This window comes from Oryctolagus cuniculus, chromosome 4, assembly GCF_964237555.1.
Source record: "Oryctolagus cuniculus chromosome 4, mOryCun1.1, whole genome shotgun sequence".
In the NCBI taxonomy this organism is placed as follows: domain Eukaryota; kingdom Metazoa; phylum Chordata; class Mammalia; order Lagomorpha; family Leporidae; genus Oryctolagus; species Oryctolagus cuniculus.
In genome coordinates this window covers 107,856,949-107,876,631 of record NC_091435.1, presented here as the reverse complement: position 1 = coordinate 107,876,631, position 19,683 = coordinate 107,856,949, and the positions used below count along the sequence as shown (strand labels likewise).

The window sequence follows — 19,683 nt, the reverse complement described above, 5'->3', positions numbered from 1 at the left end:
AGTATTTTCAGCAGTGTGTTGTAGTTTGAGTTTTATTTCTTTGCTATGTCTGAGGTTTGTTTTGATTTGCTCTTTTACACTCCCTGGGATTTCTGGTAACTGGTGTTAACTGGGAGTGGTGAGACTAGACACCCTTGCCCTGTCTCCAGGGAAAGCAGTTAGTCTTTCACCATTAGTTTGGTGTTAGTTTTAGGTATTTCTATAAATGCCTTTTTTCAGGTTGAAGTTCCTTTCTACTTCTACTTTCCTGAGAATTTCAATTAGGAATAAAAGTTGGATTTTGTGAGATGCATTTTCTGTGTCAATTGATAGGATCATGTGTTTTTTCCTCTGAAGACAGTCAGTGTGATGAGACTGCCTAACAGCTGAGCAAGCAGGGAATGGAGAGAAGGAAAGGAGAAAGGAGGAATAGGGGATTCCCCACTCTGAGCATCCAGAGACTCCTTTCCTACCCACTCTGAGCCAGGCTTTTCCTGGAGTTCTCTCCATATACACGGCCACTCCTGGATTTAGGCTGCGATGAGTCTAGGCAGTTGTGGGATGGAGGGGGAAGAATCCTTAAACTTTCTGCTCGTCTGAAGACAATGCAGGTTTTATACATCCCCCAGTATTCCAGCTACTCTACTTTTCAGAGTTCTTAAATAGCTGCACCCCTGTCCCTAGGTTTCATAAATGTACTCTGTGATGGGGTAGACTATGCCCACTCTGCTTCACCCAGAATTAACATTTGTTTTTTTCTTTACAGTCCACAGCCATATTATTAGGTTGACTTCCTGACTTATGTAATCTTTAATCTTTAGGCTGTTTTGAGGACATTTGATGGATTTCATTACTGTGACCGTTATTTCCTATTTAAATATAAAACAACTATGGCTGTAAATGAGAAGTATATGAAACTAAATTACATGACTATTTTAAATTGATCTCTAAGAATATCTCTTGGCCATATTTTTCATTTTCTTGTGTTTTGGAACACTGATAAAATTCACATGCAGTTTACATCTTAAAACTTGGCACCGCAGCGCCCAGTGAGCACAGTGAGATGCCTGCATACCTAGTAAGGGGCCTGGGCCCGGGCCTGGTGGGTTCTGCAGAAGGGCTGCTGGCAAGCTGTGAAGGGATGAGACGTGCACCTGTGAGTGATGCTGCTGCTTCGGTCACGTTGCAGGTTGTGTAAGGAAACAGAGTGTTAGGGAATGTTCATATTGTGCAAACGAGGAGGAAGCTGGGGAGAGCTTTGGTCAAGCAGCAGAGGAGGAATGCCCCTGCAGGCTTGTGCAGGTCCCTGAAGGCCAGGAAGACGCCAGCTTCCCCAGCAGTGCTGTCCTGGTCCTGTTCAGTGACGTTGGAGGATGTTTCCGTCAACCAGTAGGGAAGTAGAGGAACTAGAAGTAGGAATGATCTTCCCACTGAACCCGTTATGTGTATGTATGTGTATGTCTTATGTATAAGACACTTATAAAGACTTAAATTGAGCAATAAATATACCACTGTGGTAACTTTGAAATAAATACTCTGTCATGTGAGTATTCACAGAATTAAAAACTTAAAGACTTAATGGGTTAATTATGAAATAACATTTTATATGCACATTTTAACTCTTTCAGTTCCTAAGCTGTGGGCAGTGTTAACATATCTTTATTACCCATAACAGTGTGCACATCCTAAGCAACCAGTTAGGAGTCTTGCTCATCTAAATGACATCCTGTGACTAGTAATGTTGGCAGTCTTAGCTCTGGTCGTGGACCTGTGGAGACTGTTGGGTGAAGCTGGCAAAAGGGAAAGGTGAAATGTCCTATTGTGAGGGGCTGGCACTGTGGCACAGTGTTAAGTAGTGCCCATGACACCAGCACCCTGTGTAGGAGCGCTAGTTCAAGTCCTGGCTGCTCCACTTCTGCTCCAGCTCCCTGCTGCTGTACCTGGGAAAGCAGCGGAAGGTAGCCCAAGTGCTTGGGCTCCTGCCACTGACATGAAGATCTGGATGGAGTTTCTGGCTGTTGGTGACAGCCTGGCCCAGCTTCGACCATTGTGGCCATTTAAGAAGTGAACCACTAGATGGAAGATCTGTCTCTCTCTCTCTCTCTCTCTCTCTCTCTCATTTCCTTTCTCTTCGTAATTCTTCCTTTAAATAAATAAAATACATCTTTAAAAAAAGAAACTATGTTCTATTGCAGAATTGTGGCTGTTTGTTCTTAGCTCTGAAGGAGACTGATTTTTGTTGAATTTACTCCTTGTAACCCATCTAGTTCCAAAACTGACTTTGAGGTGGGTACAGGGTGGCTAGAATAAAATGTAAAAACTGTTTTCAGCATGTCCTCTCAGACAGCAAGCCTTATTTATTTATTTATTTAAATAATTTAGGGATATTATACCAGTATACGTTTTTTGCTATTACTTTTTGGAAGAGGAAGTATACTCTCTCCTCTGAGCTACCTAGTTCTCTGTTTATAGTCTTAAGTTACTTTATGTAGTTGTTATTATTATTATTCCATGATAACTGCTTTAGGGGCAAGTAATAAATAATCCATTCAGTGTTTATTTCGAATGAAAAATTGCTGCTTCTTAAACCTGTATAACCTGTATTTTTTTCCCCTTTCTCCAGGATCAGAATTCAGGCTATAAATGAAATTGGAGCTGGACCGTTCAGTCAGTTCATTAAAGCCAAAACCCGGCCATTGCCGCCCCTGCCTCCTCGGCTCGAGTGTGCTGCAGCCGGTCCACAGAGCCTGAAGCTAAAATGGGGAGACAGTAACTCCAAGGCGCACGCTGCCGACGACATGGTGTACACACTACAGCTGGAGGACAGAAACAAGAGGTACGGGCCGCTGAGGGGCACCTGCAGCCCCGTGGGGTGAAACTTAACATGTTTGTTCTTGTGTGCTTGCTGTTACTCTGAAACACTCTTCTCCCATTCCAAGGTTTCCTGTGCGTTTGAGCCCCACATTATATACCCGAAGTCACACCCTCCACTGTGAAGTTTCCGAACATCCAAAAAATCCTGGTTTCCCTACATGTGATAATAAATGTGGTGTTTTTCCTTTCATAAAACCAAGTAATGGAAAGAAATGTTCTAAATAGAAAATTGTCAAATTCAAGTCCACACTGTGTAAAAGTGTGCTATTCGTCACGAGTGCTGAGGGAATTAAGACTCTGGAAGAGATGTTACCTTTTTAAATATTCAGTAGCCATAAGGACAAACATGTTTACCAGTCCAAAATAGCGGCTGGTGATATACAGATGGGGTTTGTACTCGGTAACTATGGGCACTGTAATATCAAATTAGCCTGGGCAAATAGGAGATTCTTTTTAAGACTCCGTGCCCAGGAAACACTCTCGGCTCTAGAAATCAAATCCAGCCTTTGGTGTAGTATTTGTTTAACCTAACCTCATTTCCTCTGAATATGGCTGATGAGAAGATAGGCAGCTAAACTCTGTTTAGGAATAATCAGCTGCCAAGCAAGAGTTAATGGCGACAGAATGTTCTGCTGCCCAAAGCCCTAATCAGAGAATCAGAGAACCAGGTGGAGAGAGAGGCTGGCTCAGCAGCATAAACCAGACAGTGATGGAAGATACAGCACGCTGCTGCTTGCCTGTGTACCTGCCGAGGCACAAAACCAGTGTTAGTGTAGAAATGTTTAAGCATTTCTGTCATCTCCTCCTTTGCACATTACCCTGTTCTGTTCTTTACACGGGGAGTCTGTTCTGGCTTCCATAGAACCCCCTTCTCCAATCTCCAAGCTCACATTGATTTGAGTGTAGTGGAGTCTAGTGGGCTTTCAGTGGAGACCAAGATCAAGAGAAACACAAGGCCCTGCACCTTGATGTAAGGTAGCAGCTCACAGATGGTCCTGGAACATCAGTACCTCAGGGGAAAAGTGCTCTGGGACCTTAGAAGAATCAGGATTCTTGAAGGAGGTGACTTTTGAACTTGACATTGAAGGACGTAGCAAACAAGTAGTTTGATAAAAGAAGAACCAAAAGTGATTGTCCTGTTGGAGACCAGTTGTGGTTTTGGAAGCCCAGAGACAGGAAGGCTTCTTGTGATGTGCTCATTGAAAAATTGCTTTATACATACAATAGAATTTTATTCAGACTTAACAAAGAAGGAAATCTTGTCACATGATAAAACATAAAGCTTGATAAAAGAAGCCAGCCACAAAAGGGCAAATGTTGTATGATTTCACTTATATAAGTTATCTAAAGTAGTAAAATTCAGAAAACCAGAAAGCAGAATGATTGTTGCTAGTAGGGGCTAAGGGAAGGAAAACAGGGAGTTGTTTAATGGGTATAGAGTTTTAGCTTTGCAAGATGAAAAAGTTCTAGAGATGTATTTTAGAGAGGACTATTTGTGCATGGGCAAGAGATTGTACTTTTATTAACAAACACTGTTTGAGTGCCTACCATGAGCAAAAAGTGGCTAAAGTTGTTTGCTCTGCACCATGAATGCGACTAGCTGTTCTCCCCTGAGTTCAATTTTGTCAGCTTCAAATAGATTAGGACCTTCCCTCCTCCCATCCCCAATCCTCACTGAGAACTGGTCACTTTGAGCCTTCCCTAAATTGTACAGTGGCGTTGGTACTCTACTGTGTGTCACCTGATAGAGGACCAGGTAAAACCAGTGACGAAACTGCCTCCTTGCTCATTGGAAATTAAACGCATCCTTACATATGCACAAGCTCACAGGTCTTCCTGTGCTGTGTGCCTCTGGATGTGTTCTCACGGGCTCACTACTTTATCGGCTGGGAATTCCTCAACTGGAGAGGGCTGATGAACAGGTGTTAGAACTGGCAGAAATTATGATTAAATATATAAAGCTAGCATTGGGGGAAATTTTTAAAGTAGCCTTAACATTTTACTGCCCAGGGGTTTGCCTTCATTTGGTGGCACAGAGAACTTTCCACAAAGAGTGCTATCTAGTTGTCCTGTACTGTTAACAGAAAAGAAGTGAAGCACAGAAAAATGGTTGGGGAATCAGGATTAGAGGTTCCTGTCTCGCAGGGCTCTGCCTCCATGCTGCCTCCCAGAGTGTGGAAAGTGGTGGCTGTGCACCACTCCAGGCACCCCCAGCTCGCTGCATGCCCACCCTGTGCAGTGCCTCAGGCAAAGAGCTAGAGAGACTTGCGGTTTGAGCCAAGGTTTTCCATGATCCAGAGGGCCCCTGGTCACAGAACAAAAGCTGCAGGAGCACTTGTATGCTGTCATGAGACATTTCATTATGCCAGAGGGACGATAGTGCAGAATTTGGTGATCAATACATGCTCTTTGCTCCAAAGAAAAGCCCACAGCTCACCTTATTAATCAAATAAATGGCATGCCTAAATTTAAATGGCAGTTTAAGAAAACTCTCCATTAGGAACGGTATTTTTCTTAATTTTATGAGCTGGAGTCCAAATTTATCTTTTTAAAATTAGGTTTGTCAGTGTTCTCAGAAAGTTATTAAAGTGATGGAAATATAGAGCATAATAAATTCTCATTCTATTTGTGGAATAATCTTCCTGGGATTTAATAAGATGAAAACAGCCTAATTTTAGTCTGAGGATGACCTTCCAGTGTCTTGAAACTGAACTCTTGTAGCAAATGGCCCCTTGACTCTGACCTTGGATCTTGACTCACAAGGATCAGAGAGAAGCAGTTTGAGTTGGATGATCATGCTTATTCCTAGGGTAGTGTTTTTAATCCAGTCTCCTTGGGTTCTTCAGGCTTGTGCCTGGCTTCTCTGTTTTAAAGGAAGGTCAGAGTCTGCTTCCCAAGTATTAACTGTTTTTATTCATTGAGCTTGTTGCCAGAGTTTTTAATTGTGGTTCTTAGAGAAAATACACATAAGTCTTTGGCATGTAAGTTAATTTCATTAGCCTAGGGGCTGGCATTGTATTGCAGTGGGTTAAACCACTATCTGGCATCCCACATGCGTGATGGTTCAAGTTCCAACTGCTCTACTTTCCATCCAGCTCCCCACTAATGTGCCTGGGAAAGCAGCAGAAGATAGCCTAAGTGCTAGGATCCCTGCCACCCATTTGGAAGTCCAAGATGAAGCTTCTGGCTTCAACCTGGCCCAGCCCCAGCCATTGTAACCATTTGGGAAATGAACCAGTGAGTGAAAGGTCTGTCTGTCTGTCTGTCTATATCTGTCTATCTATCTATCTCCCTTTCCTTCTTTCTCTATAACTCTCCCTTTCAAGTAAATAAATAAATCATTTCATTAGATGATTTTATAATATGTCCTACTTGTGTCTAGGTGAAGAGTCAAAGGTAGGTTTAATTGTTTTCACTTACTTTCTTACCTGTCAGCTCTTGAAGGATTGCTTTTGCCAGGAACACTTGACTGTCAAGTCACCGTGAACATTTGGAAGTAGAGCTACCAGAGTCAGCCTTGTACAGGTGTACTCTATAGCCGTGAATGTAGCGTAAAGAAGCTTAATGAATATTAACTGTGCATGGTAATTGTCAGACTAGAGTTGAGTTAACTTTTGGCTGCTGACCCATTGCTTTCACATTTTCCCCATCCTTAATAAATAGATTAAACTAGAAATTGATCTCTGATGCCCTTCATACCTGTTTCACCTTAGAACAACAGATCTTTGTAGATCATTTGTGACCTTATGAATGTATGGGGTATATTGCTTATTTTTCTTCATGTTTTAAGCTTCTGTTTTACACAAGTAAGGAAATAAGAAGAAACATCCCAGCTTCCCTTAAGAAAAACTACTTAGTGTCCAGATCCCTGAAGGCTTGACACCTATCATGTGCTGACTTATGATTTTTTATGTAACTCTCAGTCAGAATATTTGAAATGACCCAGAAATTATGTTTTAAGCTTTCTAAAGGAAGCTTCTCTTTATTGGGCATATACAAAGTGCTAAGCACTGAGAGCTTTATCTTCTGCATTACTATTGAATAAAATATGAAATATTTCAAGAAAGATAATAGGGCATCTACCAGAGCCTTCCATCATTTAGGTGAAAAAAAAGAGTCCTGTTTTTGATTGGTAAGTTGTATTGATTTCAACTTATGATTATTAGAATTTTTATACATGTAATTAAAGGAACGATATATAAGTATTTCATAGAAAAAGATGACTGAGATAAATCTCTGCCTTTAAGAAGTTCATAGTCTGAAGCCAGTATTGTGGTGCAGTGGATTAAACTGCTGCTTGCGATACTGGCGCATCCCATATCACAGTGCCAGTTTGAGTGCAGGCTTCTCCACTTCTGATTTGGCTTCCTAATACTGATATAGCTCCTGGAAAAGCTCTCTTGCCCCTACTTTGGAGACTCAGCTGGAGTTTGGCTTCTAGTTTCAGCCTTGCCCAGGCCCAGCTGTTGAGGACATGTGTGGAGTGAACCAGCAGATGAAAGATTGATCTCTCCCTACCCCATCTCTGTCTCTGTCTCTCTGTCACTCTACCCTTTGAATTAATTTTTTTAAGCAAAGAAGCTCACATCCTGGTTGGGAAGGATAGAGCAGACACATGGAAGCAAGTTGTGCTGTGAACAGCTTCAAGATTGACAGTGCGCATTCAGAGTATTCAGTTTTGAGGGAGAATAGAAAAATGATATCTAAAGTAGCCTTAAAATTAAATGAACAGAGAAGGCAGTGAGTTGGGTGAGTTTTAAAAGGATTCCAGTCTTTTTTTTTTTTTTTTTTTTTTTTTTTTGACAGGCAGAGTTAGAAAGAGAGAGAGAGAGAGAGAGAAAGGTCTTCCTTTTTCCATTGGTTCATCCCCCAAATGGCCGCTACAGCCAGTGCGCTGCGGCTGGCGCGCTGTGCCAATCCGAAGCCAGGAGCCAGGTGCTTCCTCTTGATCTCCCACGCGGGAGCAGGGCCCAAGCACTTGGGGCATCCTCCACTTCCTTCCGGGGCCACAGCAGAGAGCTGGACTGGAAGAGGAGCAACTGGGACTAGAACCCAGTGTGTCGGCGCCGCAGGCAGAGGACTAGCCAAGTGAGCTGCGGTGCAGGCCAGAATTCCAGTCTTATAAGTCTTAATGCCCGAGACCCTTTAGATGGAGACTGGTGATAAAGACATGGGACTGGACAGAAACGCTGATAAAATTGGCAGTGCACAGGAAGGTGCCCTGTATCTTTCTCCAAGTATCTGCCTCTTTCTATTTTGCTATTTTTAGGCCCCGTGCTGCCCTGGCCACCAAGTCTGGTCCTGTTTCATATAAATAGAAAGGATCTCAATGGGCATCTTGCCCACACCCTTGCCTCAATGTGCATCAGCCCAGAATTCATCCTAACCACCTGGACTTGCTTTGTTGAAAAAAAATTTTCCCTTTAATAGGACGTATAAAAGGTTTTGACCCACCAGGTTACCTGTCCATATTTATGTAGCAGCCTTAAAGCAGTGCTTCCTATTTATAGCAGTAGTTGTTACCTGACAATTAGATTAAGATTATTTGATTGAACATGTTTTCTTGAATTACTAGTATGTGTTAGGTCTCATGATGTTATTCTTTTTTTAATAGAAAATTTTATTTAATAAATATAAATTTTGAAAGTACAATTTTTGGATTATAGTAGTTCTTCCCCCCATAACTACCCTCCCACCCACAAACCATCCTATCTCATGAGGTTATTCTTAAAAGATCAAGCACAGAAGAGCTGAAATGTCTTTAGTTTCCATGCTGTAGAAGAAAAATACATCCCCAAAGCAGACATTGCCTAATGCTGCATTAGCCTGGCACTGACACAGTGTGACAGGGTCAGCTTGTCGTGGTAGGGTGGTAGTGCTATGCCACTGATTCAGGAGGTGTGTCTGTGTTGCTGAAATGAGATGTTATGTATGCTACCCTGGCAGAGTTGAAGTTAATACTGATCCTGACCCTCCTGGGTCCGTGTTACCGGTGATCATACACAGCGCTGAGGCAGGAAGAACTACAATTCGAAGAATGTTTATGCTCGTCTGTTGTTCAGGGTTAGTCAGACAGCCAGTGCTTTTAAAGGCAAGGTTCCAGTGAAATTGGGCTGGGGGAAGAGGAATGTCAGAGAGTGGATAATGACCACTTGCTCTCCATTAACTCTGCGTGATGGCTAGGTCGCTGTCCCCTTCAACCAGCAAAATTGGAGGGGCATTGTAATGTTGACAGTGTGACTGCCTGTTTGCTTTAGATGGGGCAGAAATCATCTGCATCTCCACGGGCTTCCAAGTTTCTTTAAACACTGAAAGAAGACACACGAGGCAACTAATAAATGGGGCCTGAGTGTATGGGCACAGAGGGAGGAGGGCATGCTTGTTGTGTGCCTGTCACAGAAGAGCCTCCCGCTTCAGCATGAATTAGATGAAAACAGATGGAAGTCAGCTAGCTGAGCTGGGCCCAGCCCGCGAGGTACCCCCAGGCGTCATAGCCTCCTCCCTGGGCCACTCCCCGGATGCGGGGCATTGCTGTATTACCTTCCAGAGGTCAGCTGTGACTGGTCTCAGTGTCAAGCGTAACAAGCTCCAGGTCCGTTCCTGAATTTCTGTATGTTCAGAGGCACATCCCTTAACTTCTTTTTGCCTTAGTTTCTCCCTCTACACAATGTAAGTAACACCCATCTCCACTCCTTGATGGATGGGAAAAAACTATTTTCAAAGCATTTCTATTTTTTAGAAAAGGAACATAAAAATGCAGCCTACAGAAAAACTGTTACTAGCTTTAGACCATTTCATGCTAACATATTAGGCACAAGGCCAGGTGAGAGGTGGAAAATACACTATTTGAGATTTTAATTGGACCAGAAGTAGAATTCAAAGTACAATTTTTAGCCTCTTGTTTATTATGAATAAATAAATAGAATGGGGTGAGGCAGGGCCACTAAAATCAACGTAGGCAAGCAAATCTGGAGAACAGATCTGAAGGCCAAGAATAGGAATGGGAGGCTCCAGGCTCTCAGATGGTCTTTAGACAGTCTAGCCTTGCTTTCCTTGAGTATAAATAAATCTCCATTTTACTTTCTTGGTGTCTAAAGAGCAAACAGCAGCAGAAAAAAAAAAAAAAAAAAAAAGAGATTTTCTTTATTTTTTTGTTGCAAGGAGTTCCTGCCATCAAATAGCTGTAGTAAAATTTCGTTTCTTAGGAAAAGATCATAAAATCTCAACTTACTTACCAGAAAGCATTGCAGCCTTACCACTCAGAGGACAAAAGTCCCAAATACAGTCGGGAACAGAGAGTCAGGAATTAACCCCTTTTCTTGGCACTTTTATGTCAGGCTGTAAACATCACAGCTTGTCTACATTTGGTGTCCTCACGTGGTACCCTCTGCCTCCCTGTGGAAATGGTAGGACTTTGTGTTCTTGGCAGAGTGAGGGCGTGTACTGTCCTAAACACCTTCCATCCCCCAATCCACTTGAGTAGCATTGGACATTCACACACAAAATCCATGGAGCCCAGGAAAACTAAGGGGGTAAAAAAGACAATGGCTTGTCCTTGTTGATCAGTACAGTTCTACTTATTAACAACTGTTGATTTGTGTTTTTGTGATATTGTGAAAATGTTTTGAAAGGTGCCGTTTGCAGCCGTTGGTAAACTACAGGACACTTTAGGTCAGCAGATTACATCATTCTGAGGAATTGATATTAATGGGCTGCTGTTAGCTTGTAATGGGCCTAGGGATTATAAGATAGCAACGCGATAGTAAACACAAAAACCTTAGCATGATCCTTCGTTTCTGCTGTGAATTTAGTTGTAAACCATTATGACTTTCTTTCAAAACAAAGCTATTTTAAGGAAACAGATTTTAAAGCTAAATTCTTTGCATATATAAAGAATTATAGAAACATAGTTAGATCAACATTTACTCCATGAAATTATTTGAAATAAATATTTAAAGATGTAACATGATTGAACTTTTTCCATCAGTTGCACTTAGATGTAAAAAAGTCATCTTCTACAATATTAAAGCCTAAATTACTGGAAGTATAGCCTCGTCCTAGAATTTCTTGAAAATGTCCAGAACCTGTTGTTTGCCTTCCTGGTATATGTGTGTTAGGGAGTCATAGAATGTCTTGATTATTTCATTTGGGTCTCATAAAAATCCCCATCAAATGAGCAGGGCAGTTATTGCCTGGCAGTTGAGTATGGAGTTACCTGACTTGTTCACGTTCATGTTTGAGGTCACAGATCTTGTACTCTAGCCAGGGTCTCTGTATCTCTTGGCAACCCACCACCAACCCTGCTCGGGTACTCTGACAGACAAGCAGAATAAACAAAATCATTTTGTTTTCACAGAAACATAGAACTTTTTTTTTTTAAAAGACATTTTACATTCAGAGCAAAAACTAAGATTTCCCATAGACCCACTGCCCTCCTCCACCCCCACCCCTCCGTCCGTAATCAGCGTTCCCTAGCAGAGTGCCATATTTGTTACAGGTGATGAACCTAAACTGACACATCATGATCACCAAAAGTTCATAGTTGACTTCGGGGCCACTCTTGATGCTATGCCTCCAGTGGGTTTAGACCGATGTGTGTAGTGTAACGATGGACAGATGTGTTATGAAGGGTCTCCACCAGCACAGTGTCACACAGGGTGATCTAGCTACCCTGAACTACATTTTCTTTCTTTTTTTTTTTTTTTAGAAAACTTTTGTTTAATAAATATAAATTTCAAAAGTACAACTTTTGGATTATAGCGGTTTTTCCTCCCATAACCACCCTCCCACCCGCAAACCATGCCATCTCCTACTCTCTTTCCCATCCCATTCTTCATTAAGATTCATTTTTAATTATCTTTATATATAGAAGATCAACTTAGTATATACTAAGTAAAGATTTCAACAGATTGCACCCACACAGACCCATGAAGTATAAAGTACTGTTTGAGAACTAGTTTTACCGTTAATTTGCATAGTACAACACATTAAAGACAGAGATCCTACATGGAGAGTAAGTGCACAGTGACTCCTGTTGTTGATTTAACAATTGACACTCTTATTTATGATTTATGATGTTAGTAATCACCCGAGGCTCTTGTCATGAGCTACCAAGGCTATAGAAGCCTTTTGAGTTCACAAACTCCAACCGTATTTAGACAAGGCCATAATCAAAGTGGAAGTTCTCTCCTCCCTTCAGAGAAAGGTAACTCCTTCTTTGATGGCCCATTTTTTCCACTGGGATCTCACTCACAGAGATCTTCCATTTAGGTCATTTTTTTGCCAGAGCGTCTTGGCTTTCCATGCCTGAGAAACTCTCATGGGCTTTTTAGCCAGATCCGAATGCCTTAAGGGCTGATTCTGAGGCCAGAGTGCTGTTTAGGGCTTTAGCCATTCTGATTCTGCTGTGTATCCTGCTTCCCATGTTGGGTCGTTCTCTCCTTTTTAATTCTATCAATTATTATTAGCAGACACAGGTCTTATTTATGTGATCCCTTTGACACTTAATGCCATCTTTACGATCAATTATGAACTTAAACTGATCACTATAACTAGTAAGATGGCATTGGTACCTGCCAACTTAATGAGATTTGGAGTCCCATGGCACGTTTCTAGCTCTACCATTAGGGGTAGGTCTGAGTGAGCTTGTACTGAATTGTACATCTCCTCCCTCTCTTATTCCCACTCTTATTTTTTTTTAAAGATTTTATTTATTTATTTTGAGAGGTAGAGTTACAGACAGTGAGAGGTAGAGACAGACAGAAAGGTCTTCCTTCCGTTGGTTCACTCCCCAGATGGCCGCAACGGCCGGAGCAGCGCCAATCTGAAGCCAGGAGCCAGGCACTTCCTCCTGGACTATCATGCGGGTGCAGGTGCCCAATGACTTGGGCCATCCTCTACTGTTTTCCCATGCCATAGCAGAGAGCTGGATTGGAAGAGGGGCAGCCAGGGCTAGAACCAGCACCCATAGAGGATGCCAGCACTACAGGTGGAGGATTAACCTACTGTGCCACAGAGCCGCCCCCCCCCAACTCTTATTTTTAACAGGAATCAATTTTCAGTTGAATTTAAACACCTAAAAATAATAGTTAATTATAGATCTGAACCACATTTTCTAAGTCACTTAAAACATTTAAAAATTACTGATAAATCACCAACTTTAAAACCTGTTTGTGCCGGTTACCAGCTTAGTGTTTTGTGTAGAATAGATTACAGTCTAAACTAAGGGCAGCTGGGGGTAAGCCATCCAGAAGTCACTTTGATTGTAAACTTGTAACAACCCACTCAGCCTTCTGCCATGTCTGTTGCTCCCTCCCAAGTAAATATTTTTGTTAGGGAGAGCATTTCCAAAAATACTCAAATTCTCAACATAGTGGCCAGCAGTGACCGGGCCTCCTGCCCCCTGGCCATGCTGTGAACAGCACTTCTTAGCCGGGTTTTGCCAGGACAGGGGATGGTGGTCATGTGCACAGTTTGTCCAGTAAAGAAACCTCAAGGAGTTTGGGCAGCAGGGATTCCATTGTGGGAATGTCCTTCAGGCTTCTCCAACACAGAGAAATCAGGTTCCTCACTCAGGAGCCTTGCTGCTTGGTTGCTGACAATGTAGTGCTGTTCATAATATTTACAGAGTATGAGACATGGTAGTATCTACTGAACATTTGGGAGCTAGGCATGGTGTAGTGGGTTCTCTCATCATCCTGTCATCTAATTCTCACAACAGCCCATGAGATGAGCACTGAGACCTGTTTTTACAGAGGAGGAAACAGTTCACCTGATTATAGGGTCCAAGATTACCAGACCATTGAGCCTGAACTCAAACCCAGGTCATCTGTCCACAAAGCTTGTATCATTACCCACTGTGCTGTACCCTGAGCCCCCCACATGAGTCATGAGTCTGTGTGGGAGGAGCTGTGCAAGGGAGCACCACACCTGTCCTTGTCCTTGGTTCTCATAGGAGCCTGGGGTCATGCCTCTGAAGATACGCGGCCACAGGTAGCAGGGGTTGGGGTGGAGAAGAAGAGGCCTTGCCGGGATGGGCCCAGGGTTCCTGGGCCACCTTTAAGGAGCTATGGTAGCACAGCAGGTGCCTGTGGCTAAATACCTCAGCTGGACTGATGGCCAAATGACTTAGTGACTGTTGCTCACATATACTGTTCCAGGAACCATGCCGCCTGCTGTGCACACAGACGTTATTTCACTGTTGATCCTGTTGGCACAGGAGCACTCATGTAATGAAAATAACAGAGTAAACATTGCATTTTTACTCTGTGGCCACCAAATTAGATTGGTGATTTATTTGGGGGAAGAGCAGACAGTCTTTCGTAGGGTATAATAGGCAGAAAAACATCACAAATTTAGATTGAAATATTCCTGCTTGGTCGTAAGCAGGTGATGACCCCAGTAACCTGGAGGGAAGCCTGCATGGCAGGGGCTGAGAGCCATAGAACGCTCATGGCAGGGGACTTTAGCCTGACTCGGATCTCTAAAAGATGACCTTTGGCACTCGTGGTACTGAGTTTGGAGCCTTTTACTCTTAAACAGCCCAAGAGCTAAATGCTATCCCTGTTCTACAGATGGGTGAAACTGACACTTAGCGAGGGCAAGTCATTGGGCAGCAAGGGACACAGCTGAGAAAGGATTCCAAGTGCCTGTGTTCTGTCACCTCCCACCAACAGTAGTGAGGGCCAGCAGAGGTGTGAAGGATGGTCCAGCCCTTGTCCCTTGTAAAGCACAGATGTGACGCAGGGTCAGGTCGGTGCATCCCTGTGTCCTGGGCCACACCTGCCCTCAGAACCGAGGCATCAAGGATGAGTGAGGGCTCTCCATGTCTCCCGCTGCCCCAGGTCCCCGTTCCCAGTTGATTCCTCCCCGTTTTCAGACACCCCTTTCCCTTTGCCAGGGGATCCAGCATTGCCCAGTTGGGTTTCTTTTTTTTTTTTTTTTTTCCAGTTGGGTTTCTTCCCCGGGGCCCAAGCAGTGCATAATACCCCTTTTGTCAGGCGTTGGCTGTGACTCCATGTCCCAGAGCCTGTGGGGCATCAACACTCAGAGGTCAGTCTCTGACCCTGGCCGCTCCCCTCCCCTGGGGAGGGGCAAGATGAGGAGAGCCGAGCAGGTGCTGCCCTGTTGTGAGCTCTGGGTCCTTGCTTGCATCCGGAATGTGGTATCTACCTGCAGTCACTGCAGGTGTTAGGATGTTTGATATGTTTCCTTCTATCACAAGCAATGGATTTTAAAATGAGGTTTTTAAAAATATATGTATATATACAGGAACAACAAAAAATCAATTGGCTGTTTGTAAAACAAGTATTTGATGAAAATTTTAATCTTCCTCAGAACAGCTCTAGCCATGTGCTTGTTAACCTACAGAGCTTCCTAAGGGGCCACTGTGCAAATGGCCATAAGTCATTGGCTCCTGAGAAAGCACGAAGAGTCTCTCCTGCTGTCCCTTAGAATGATGGGGCTCGGGGAGGGATGACACTCTTCTCCCATTGGCTTTGTGGCTTTTAAGTCTTGGTTGGTCTTTATTCTGTGGTATTTGAGGAGCAGAGGGAAACAGGAGCTACAGTCAGCTTGGCATTGAATGTTAAAGCCTTTACCAGAAAGAAGTTGAGGATCCACAAACATGGTCTGTGACGTTGGCCTACTCCATGTCAGGGGCCTGGGTCTGTGTAAGGAGCCAGAGGCTCATCCCCAGCACAGTGCTCTGTGGATGCGTTCCTGCAGCTTCTTCCTGCCAGACTCAGTCTCCTGGACAGAGCCCACAGCGCAGGGCCGAGCCACCGTGGCGCCTGGCCTGCAGGGTGGCCTCTCTCACCACGCGAAAGAAAGGAAGCAACCCTGTGTTAATTGCTGACATGATGCCGCTGGTCACTTAGAAGGGAGAGTTGAGTCATTTTTAGAATCCTGCCTTCTTAGCTATATAAAATGATTATAACTAACATGTTTTGAGTGAGCATTAGTTACATACTAGGCTGGTTTGGGTGCTTTTATTAACTCCTCTAATCCTCCCCACCACTGCATGTGATACATTCCATCACTCCTCTTACCATAAGAGGAGAAACTGAGGCACCGAGAAGCCACAGATGTGCTGGTGTTTCCTCAACTACAGAGCCCCCGGTGGTCTCAGAACCTGTCCTTTTCAAGGGCCTGACAAGTTTCCAGCTCTTCTGGGGTGTAGAGGAAACAAAAACCCAGTGTAACCCCGTGAAGTTTTCTACATTAAAGTCCTTAAAACAAAGAAAGTGTTCAAAATAGCTTTTCGTACAAAGACCATACTTTCAGAAACCTAAAACTGTGAGGAGAGATTTTATAAAGGAGTTGGCTGTCTGGTTTTTAAGCTGACTTCTATGTAATGTGTACCTAGAATCTGTTAACTTCGGCTTTTCATGAACTTTTTTTTTTCTTTTTTACTATGTGAAAGGCACAATGTCTTTATTGGTAAGTGTTCTTTTGTTTTTATAGTGTTTTAGAGTTTTTTGTTTTTTAAAACTTTTATTTAATAAATATAAATTTCCAAAGTACAACTTTTGGATTATAAGCAGCTTTTTCCCCCCATAACCTCCCTCCCATGCGCAACCATCCCATCTCCCACTCCCTCTCCATTCCATTCACATCAAAATTCATTTTCAATTGTCTTTATATACAGAAGATCAATTTAGTATACAGTGAATGTCTTTTGTTGAAAAGACCAAATGAGATGAACTTAGGATTGACTATGATAAGCATTCTCCATGTTGTGAGGAAGGGTTGATAGCACATCTTTCTCATCTCTCATACCCTATCATCGCGTTCCTTTCTGCTCTTGTCTCTTATGAAGACGGGATGGGGGAGGCATGGAAGTGGGCCAAGTGTGAAGGTCTGAGTCACCTGCAGCCTTGCTGCCTGCACCTGTCGTGGCTCCCTGTGGCCCTTGCTCACCTCAGAGTGAGGTCCTCTAAAGCATGGGGTATGCCCAGCTCACATCACTATGCAGCGCTTCTGAACCTGGGCCTAGGTGTCCACCTTAGGACAGCCAAGAAGACAAGCTATCTCTATTTTCCCAGGTGACCTTTTGGTGTGGGGATTAGGACTGTCGATGTTTGGCTTATCATGGACTGTTTTCCCCAAAAGTCTTAGGATTCCTGATGTCTCCCCCCCCCCCCCCAACCCTACCCCAGCCTGTGCCATGCCTGTGATCTCCCTCCCTGCTTGTCCTGGGGCTCTGTACTTGGTTGATTACATGAATTAGTTGCCATCTCCGTCCACTGCTCCCATATTCAGTTTGAGAACAAAATAACCCAACTCTGCCCCCTCCAGGAATTTCTTCCTATACCCTTTTTTCAGGGGAAGGAGGTCAGACAAGGCAGTGCCAGTGTTCACAAGAGCAGCAAGCAGTTCAAGACTTACTGTTGCAGAGACATCAGTGGGCTAAATTAAAGGACTGGTCAGTCACAAGCTTATTCTAGAACAGTCTAGAAAGACGGAGTGTCCGTTTCCCTCCCATCCTCAGCTCCCTTCTGCTGGGAGCACCCAGCTGCTAGTTCCCAGCTTCGTCTCCAGGCAGGATTGGGCTACATGCAGGGCCTTCTGCAGCTGCCTACTTCGGCCACACTGAAAGCGGCATGATGAAACGTTGAGCCTGAATTCCCCTGCGGTCACGTCTCCTTCAGAACTTTCACAGTTGGTGACACAGGGCAGCATTTCTTGTATTTGTAAGTAACGCTATCTTGGGACATGAATAAATCCTAATGGCAAAATGTAAGATTTCTCATTACTAGCAGTTTTTTCCCATGACGCCCTTTATAAATTGGAATGCAGTTTTAAAGGATTAATAAATGCTTTGGTACAGGAGCAAAATGGATGTTTGGGGGACAACGAATAGCTCTTGCAGAGACGCTGGGTTTTGATGGATTTTGAAACTGCTGCGTATGCTACTTGCTCAATTTAGGTTATACTGCGAAATTAGAGGCCTGAGTCTGCTTTGGGAAGTGTCTTTCGGATGGGTGCTGCCTGCATCCACCAGTGATTGGGCACATACACATATCAGACCAGGAAATCCTCTCCTTAGAGTGCATGGCAGGAAAGCAGTGTGCTTCCTCACCATTTTCCCCAACTGCTTTACAGACGGTGCTTTGGGGCAAGTTTGAAGTGAAGATGTGACATGTTCACTCCTTAACCCATAACTTCCATTTGTGTAGAATAAAGGATAATCACGCCCGCCAGAGATTTAGGCCAGGTGAGGCCAGGTTAATGAATAGCCGTTTGCTTGCCTCCAGCCTCAACGAGGGTATCTTCATTACAGCCGTCATATGTCAGGTGTGCTGAGCAGGTTGCCATGGTACCCGTGAGTTTCCTCTGGACTCTGGCTTTCTCTGAAATCAAAAACGCCCAGCGTCCAGTCAGAGGCATTTGCATCCACAGCAAAGGAGACACAACACAGGAAGGTGGAATGACAAGGACTGAGAACTCAGTTGGAAAGGCGGAGGAACACATGGGTGCTGAGCATTGACTCCAAGCCTTTTTGTGCAGGATTTTAATCCTTCTGCAAATCTGTAGGCACCCATGTGTCAGTCCTTTCATCAGCATATAGAAAAGATGCTGCTGTCCTCAGAAAGCCCTGCCCACTCACAGGACCAACTAACCCACTCTTACTCATCTTTCCATGCAGCAGATGGTCAAGAAATGTTTGCTAAATGAATGCATTAATTCTGCTTACCCCGTAGGCCAAATGGACGCAGGAGTCAGACATTTGAATTGTGATTCTGTCACTAACCAACTTGGAGTTGTAACTGGAGACAGTGTGGCAAGGCCCTGGAAGTGTAAAATCAGTTACTTAACTGGGGGAAAGGCTGTGTGGTTGAATTAGTTCATGTAGTGGGGGCTGGTGTTGAAGTGTAGTGGGTAAAGCCTCCGCCTTAGGTTTCAGCATTCCCATATAGACACCAGTTCATATCCCTGCTTCTCTGCTTCCCATCTAGCTCCCTGCTAATGGGCCTGGGAAAACAGTAGAGGATGGCCCAAGTGCTGGGCCCCAGCACCCACGTGGGAGACCTGGAAGAAGCTCTTGACTCCTGGCTTCCTGGTCTGGCCCAGCCCAGGCCATTGTGGATATTTGGGGAGTGAACTAACATATGAAATATTCTCTCTCTCTCCCTCCCTCCCTCCCTCCTTCACTCTCTCCCTCCTTCCCTCTCTCTCTCTCTCCCTCTCTCTCTCTCTCTAAATCTGCCTTTCAAATAAATAAATACATCTTTTAAAAAAAAGAATCCTGATCCAGCAGATTCAGACCCTGAATCTAATAAAAATCCTGATACACTTGCATAGTTGTTATTTATAAAACTTGACAGATTACAGTTTTTTAAGAAAAAAAATGGTGACAGTACTTTGTAGTTAATTTAAGCATAATGTAGCAACTAGAAGCTTAATGTAGCAACTAGTTGATTCTTAGCTGAATGAAAAGCATTCACCAAGCTGGCCTAACCCGTTCCACTAGTTTCATTGTAATTAATTCCTTGTCATGAGTGGAGGTTCAGATGGCTAACAGACCTGCTTCTTCCTCTAGGTTTATTTCAATCTACAGAGGACCCAGCCACACCTACAAGGTGCAGAGACTGACGGAATTCACTTGCTACAGCTTCAGGATCCAGGCCGCCAGCGAGGCTGGGGAGGGGCCCTTCTCAGAAACCTACACCTTCAGCACAACCAAAAGTATCCCCCCCACCATCAAAGGTTTGTAGGCAGTGTGCTGTGTGAGCTTGAGAAAATGTTAGACTTCAGAGGAGGCTCAGTCCTGACCTTTACCATGCCTAATAGTCGCAAGATAGCATCCGAGGAACATTCCAGAAGAGA

At 43.8% G+C, this 19,683-nt stretch overlaps 1 protein-coding gene across 7 annotated transcripts in view; it reads left to right on the top strand.

The window, feature by feature from the left end:
• The window catches only part of FNDC3B (fibronectin type III domain containing 3B), a 362,026-nt gene that overhangs the window by 324,785 nt on the left and 17,558 nt on the right, over positions 1-19,683 (top strand). For all 7 annotated transcript variants that reach the window (XM_070072505.1, XM_008266495.4, XM_008266496.4 and 4 more), the window contains 2 exons: positions 2,603-2,815; positions 19,397-19,563. In XM_070072505.1, coding sequence (XP_069928606.1) covers positions 2,603-2,815; positions 19,397-19,563 — 380 coding nt within the window. The remainder of the gene's footprint in view (positions 1-2,602; positions 2,816-19,396; positions 19,564-19,683) is intronic.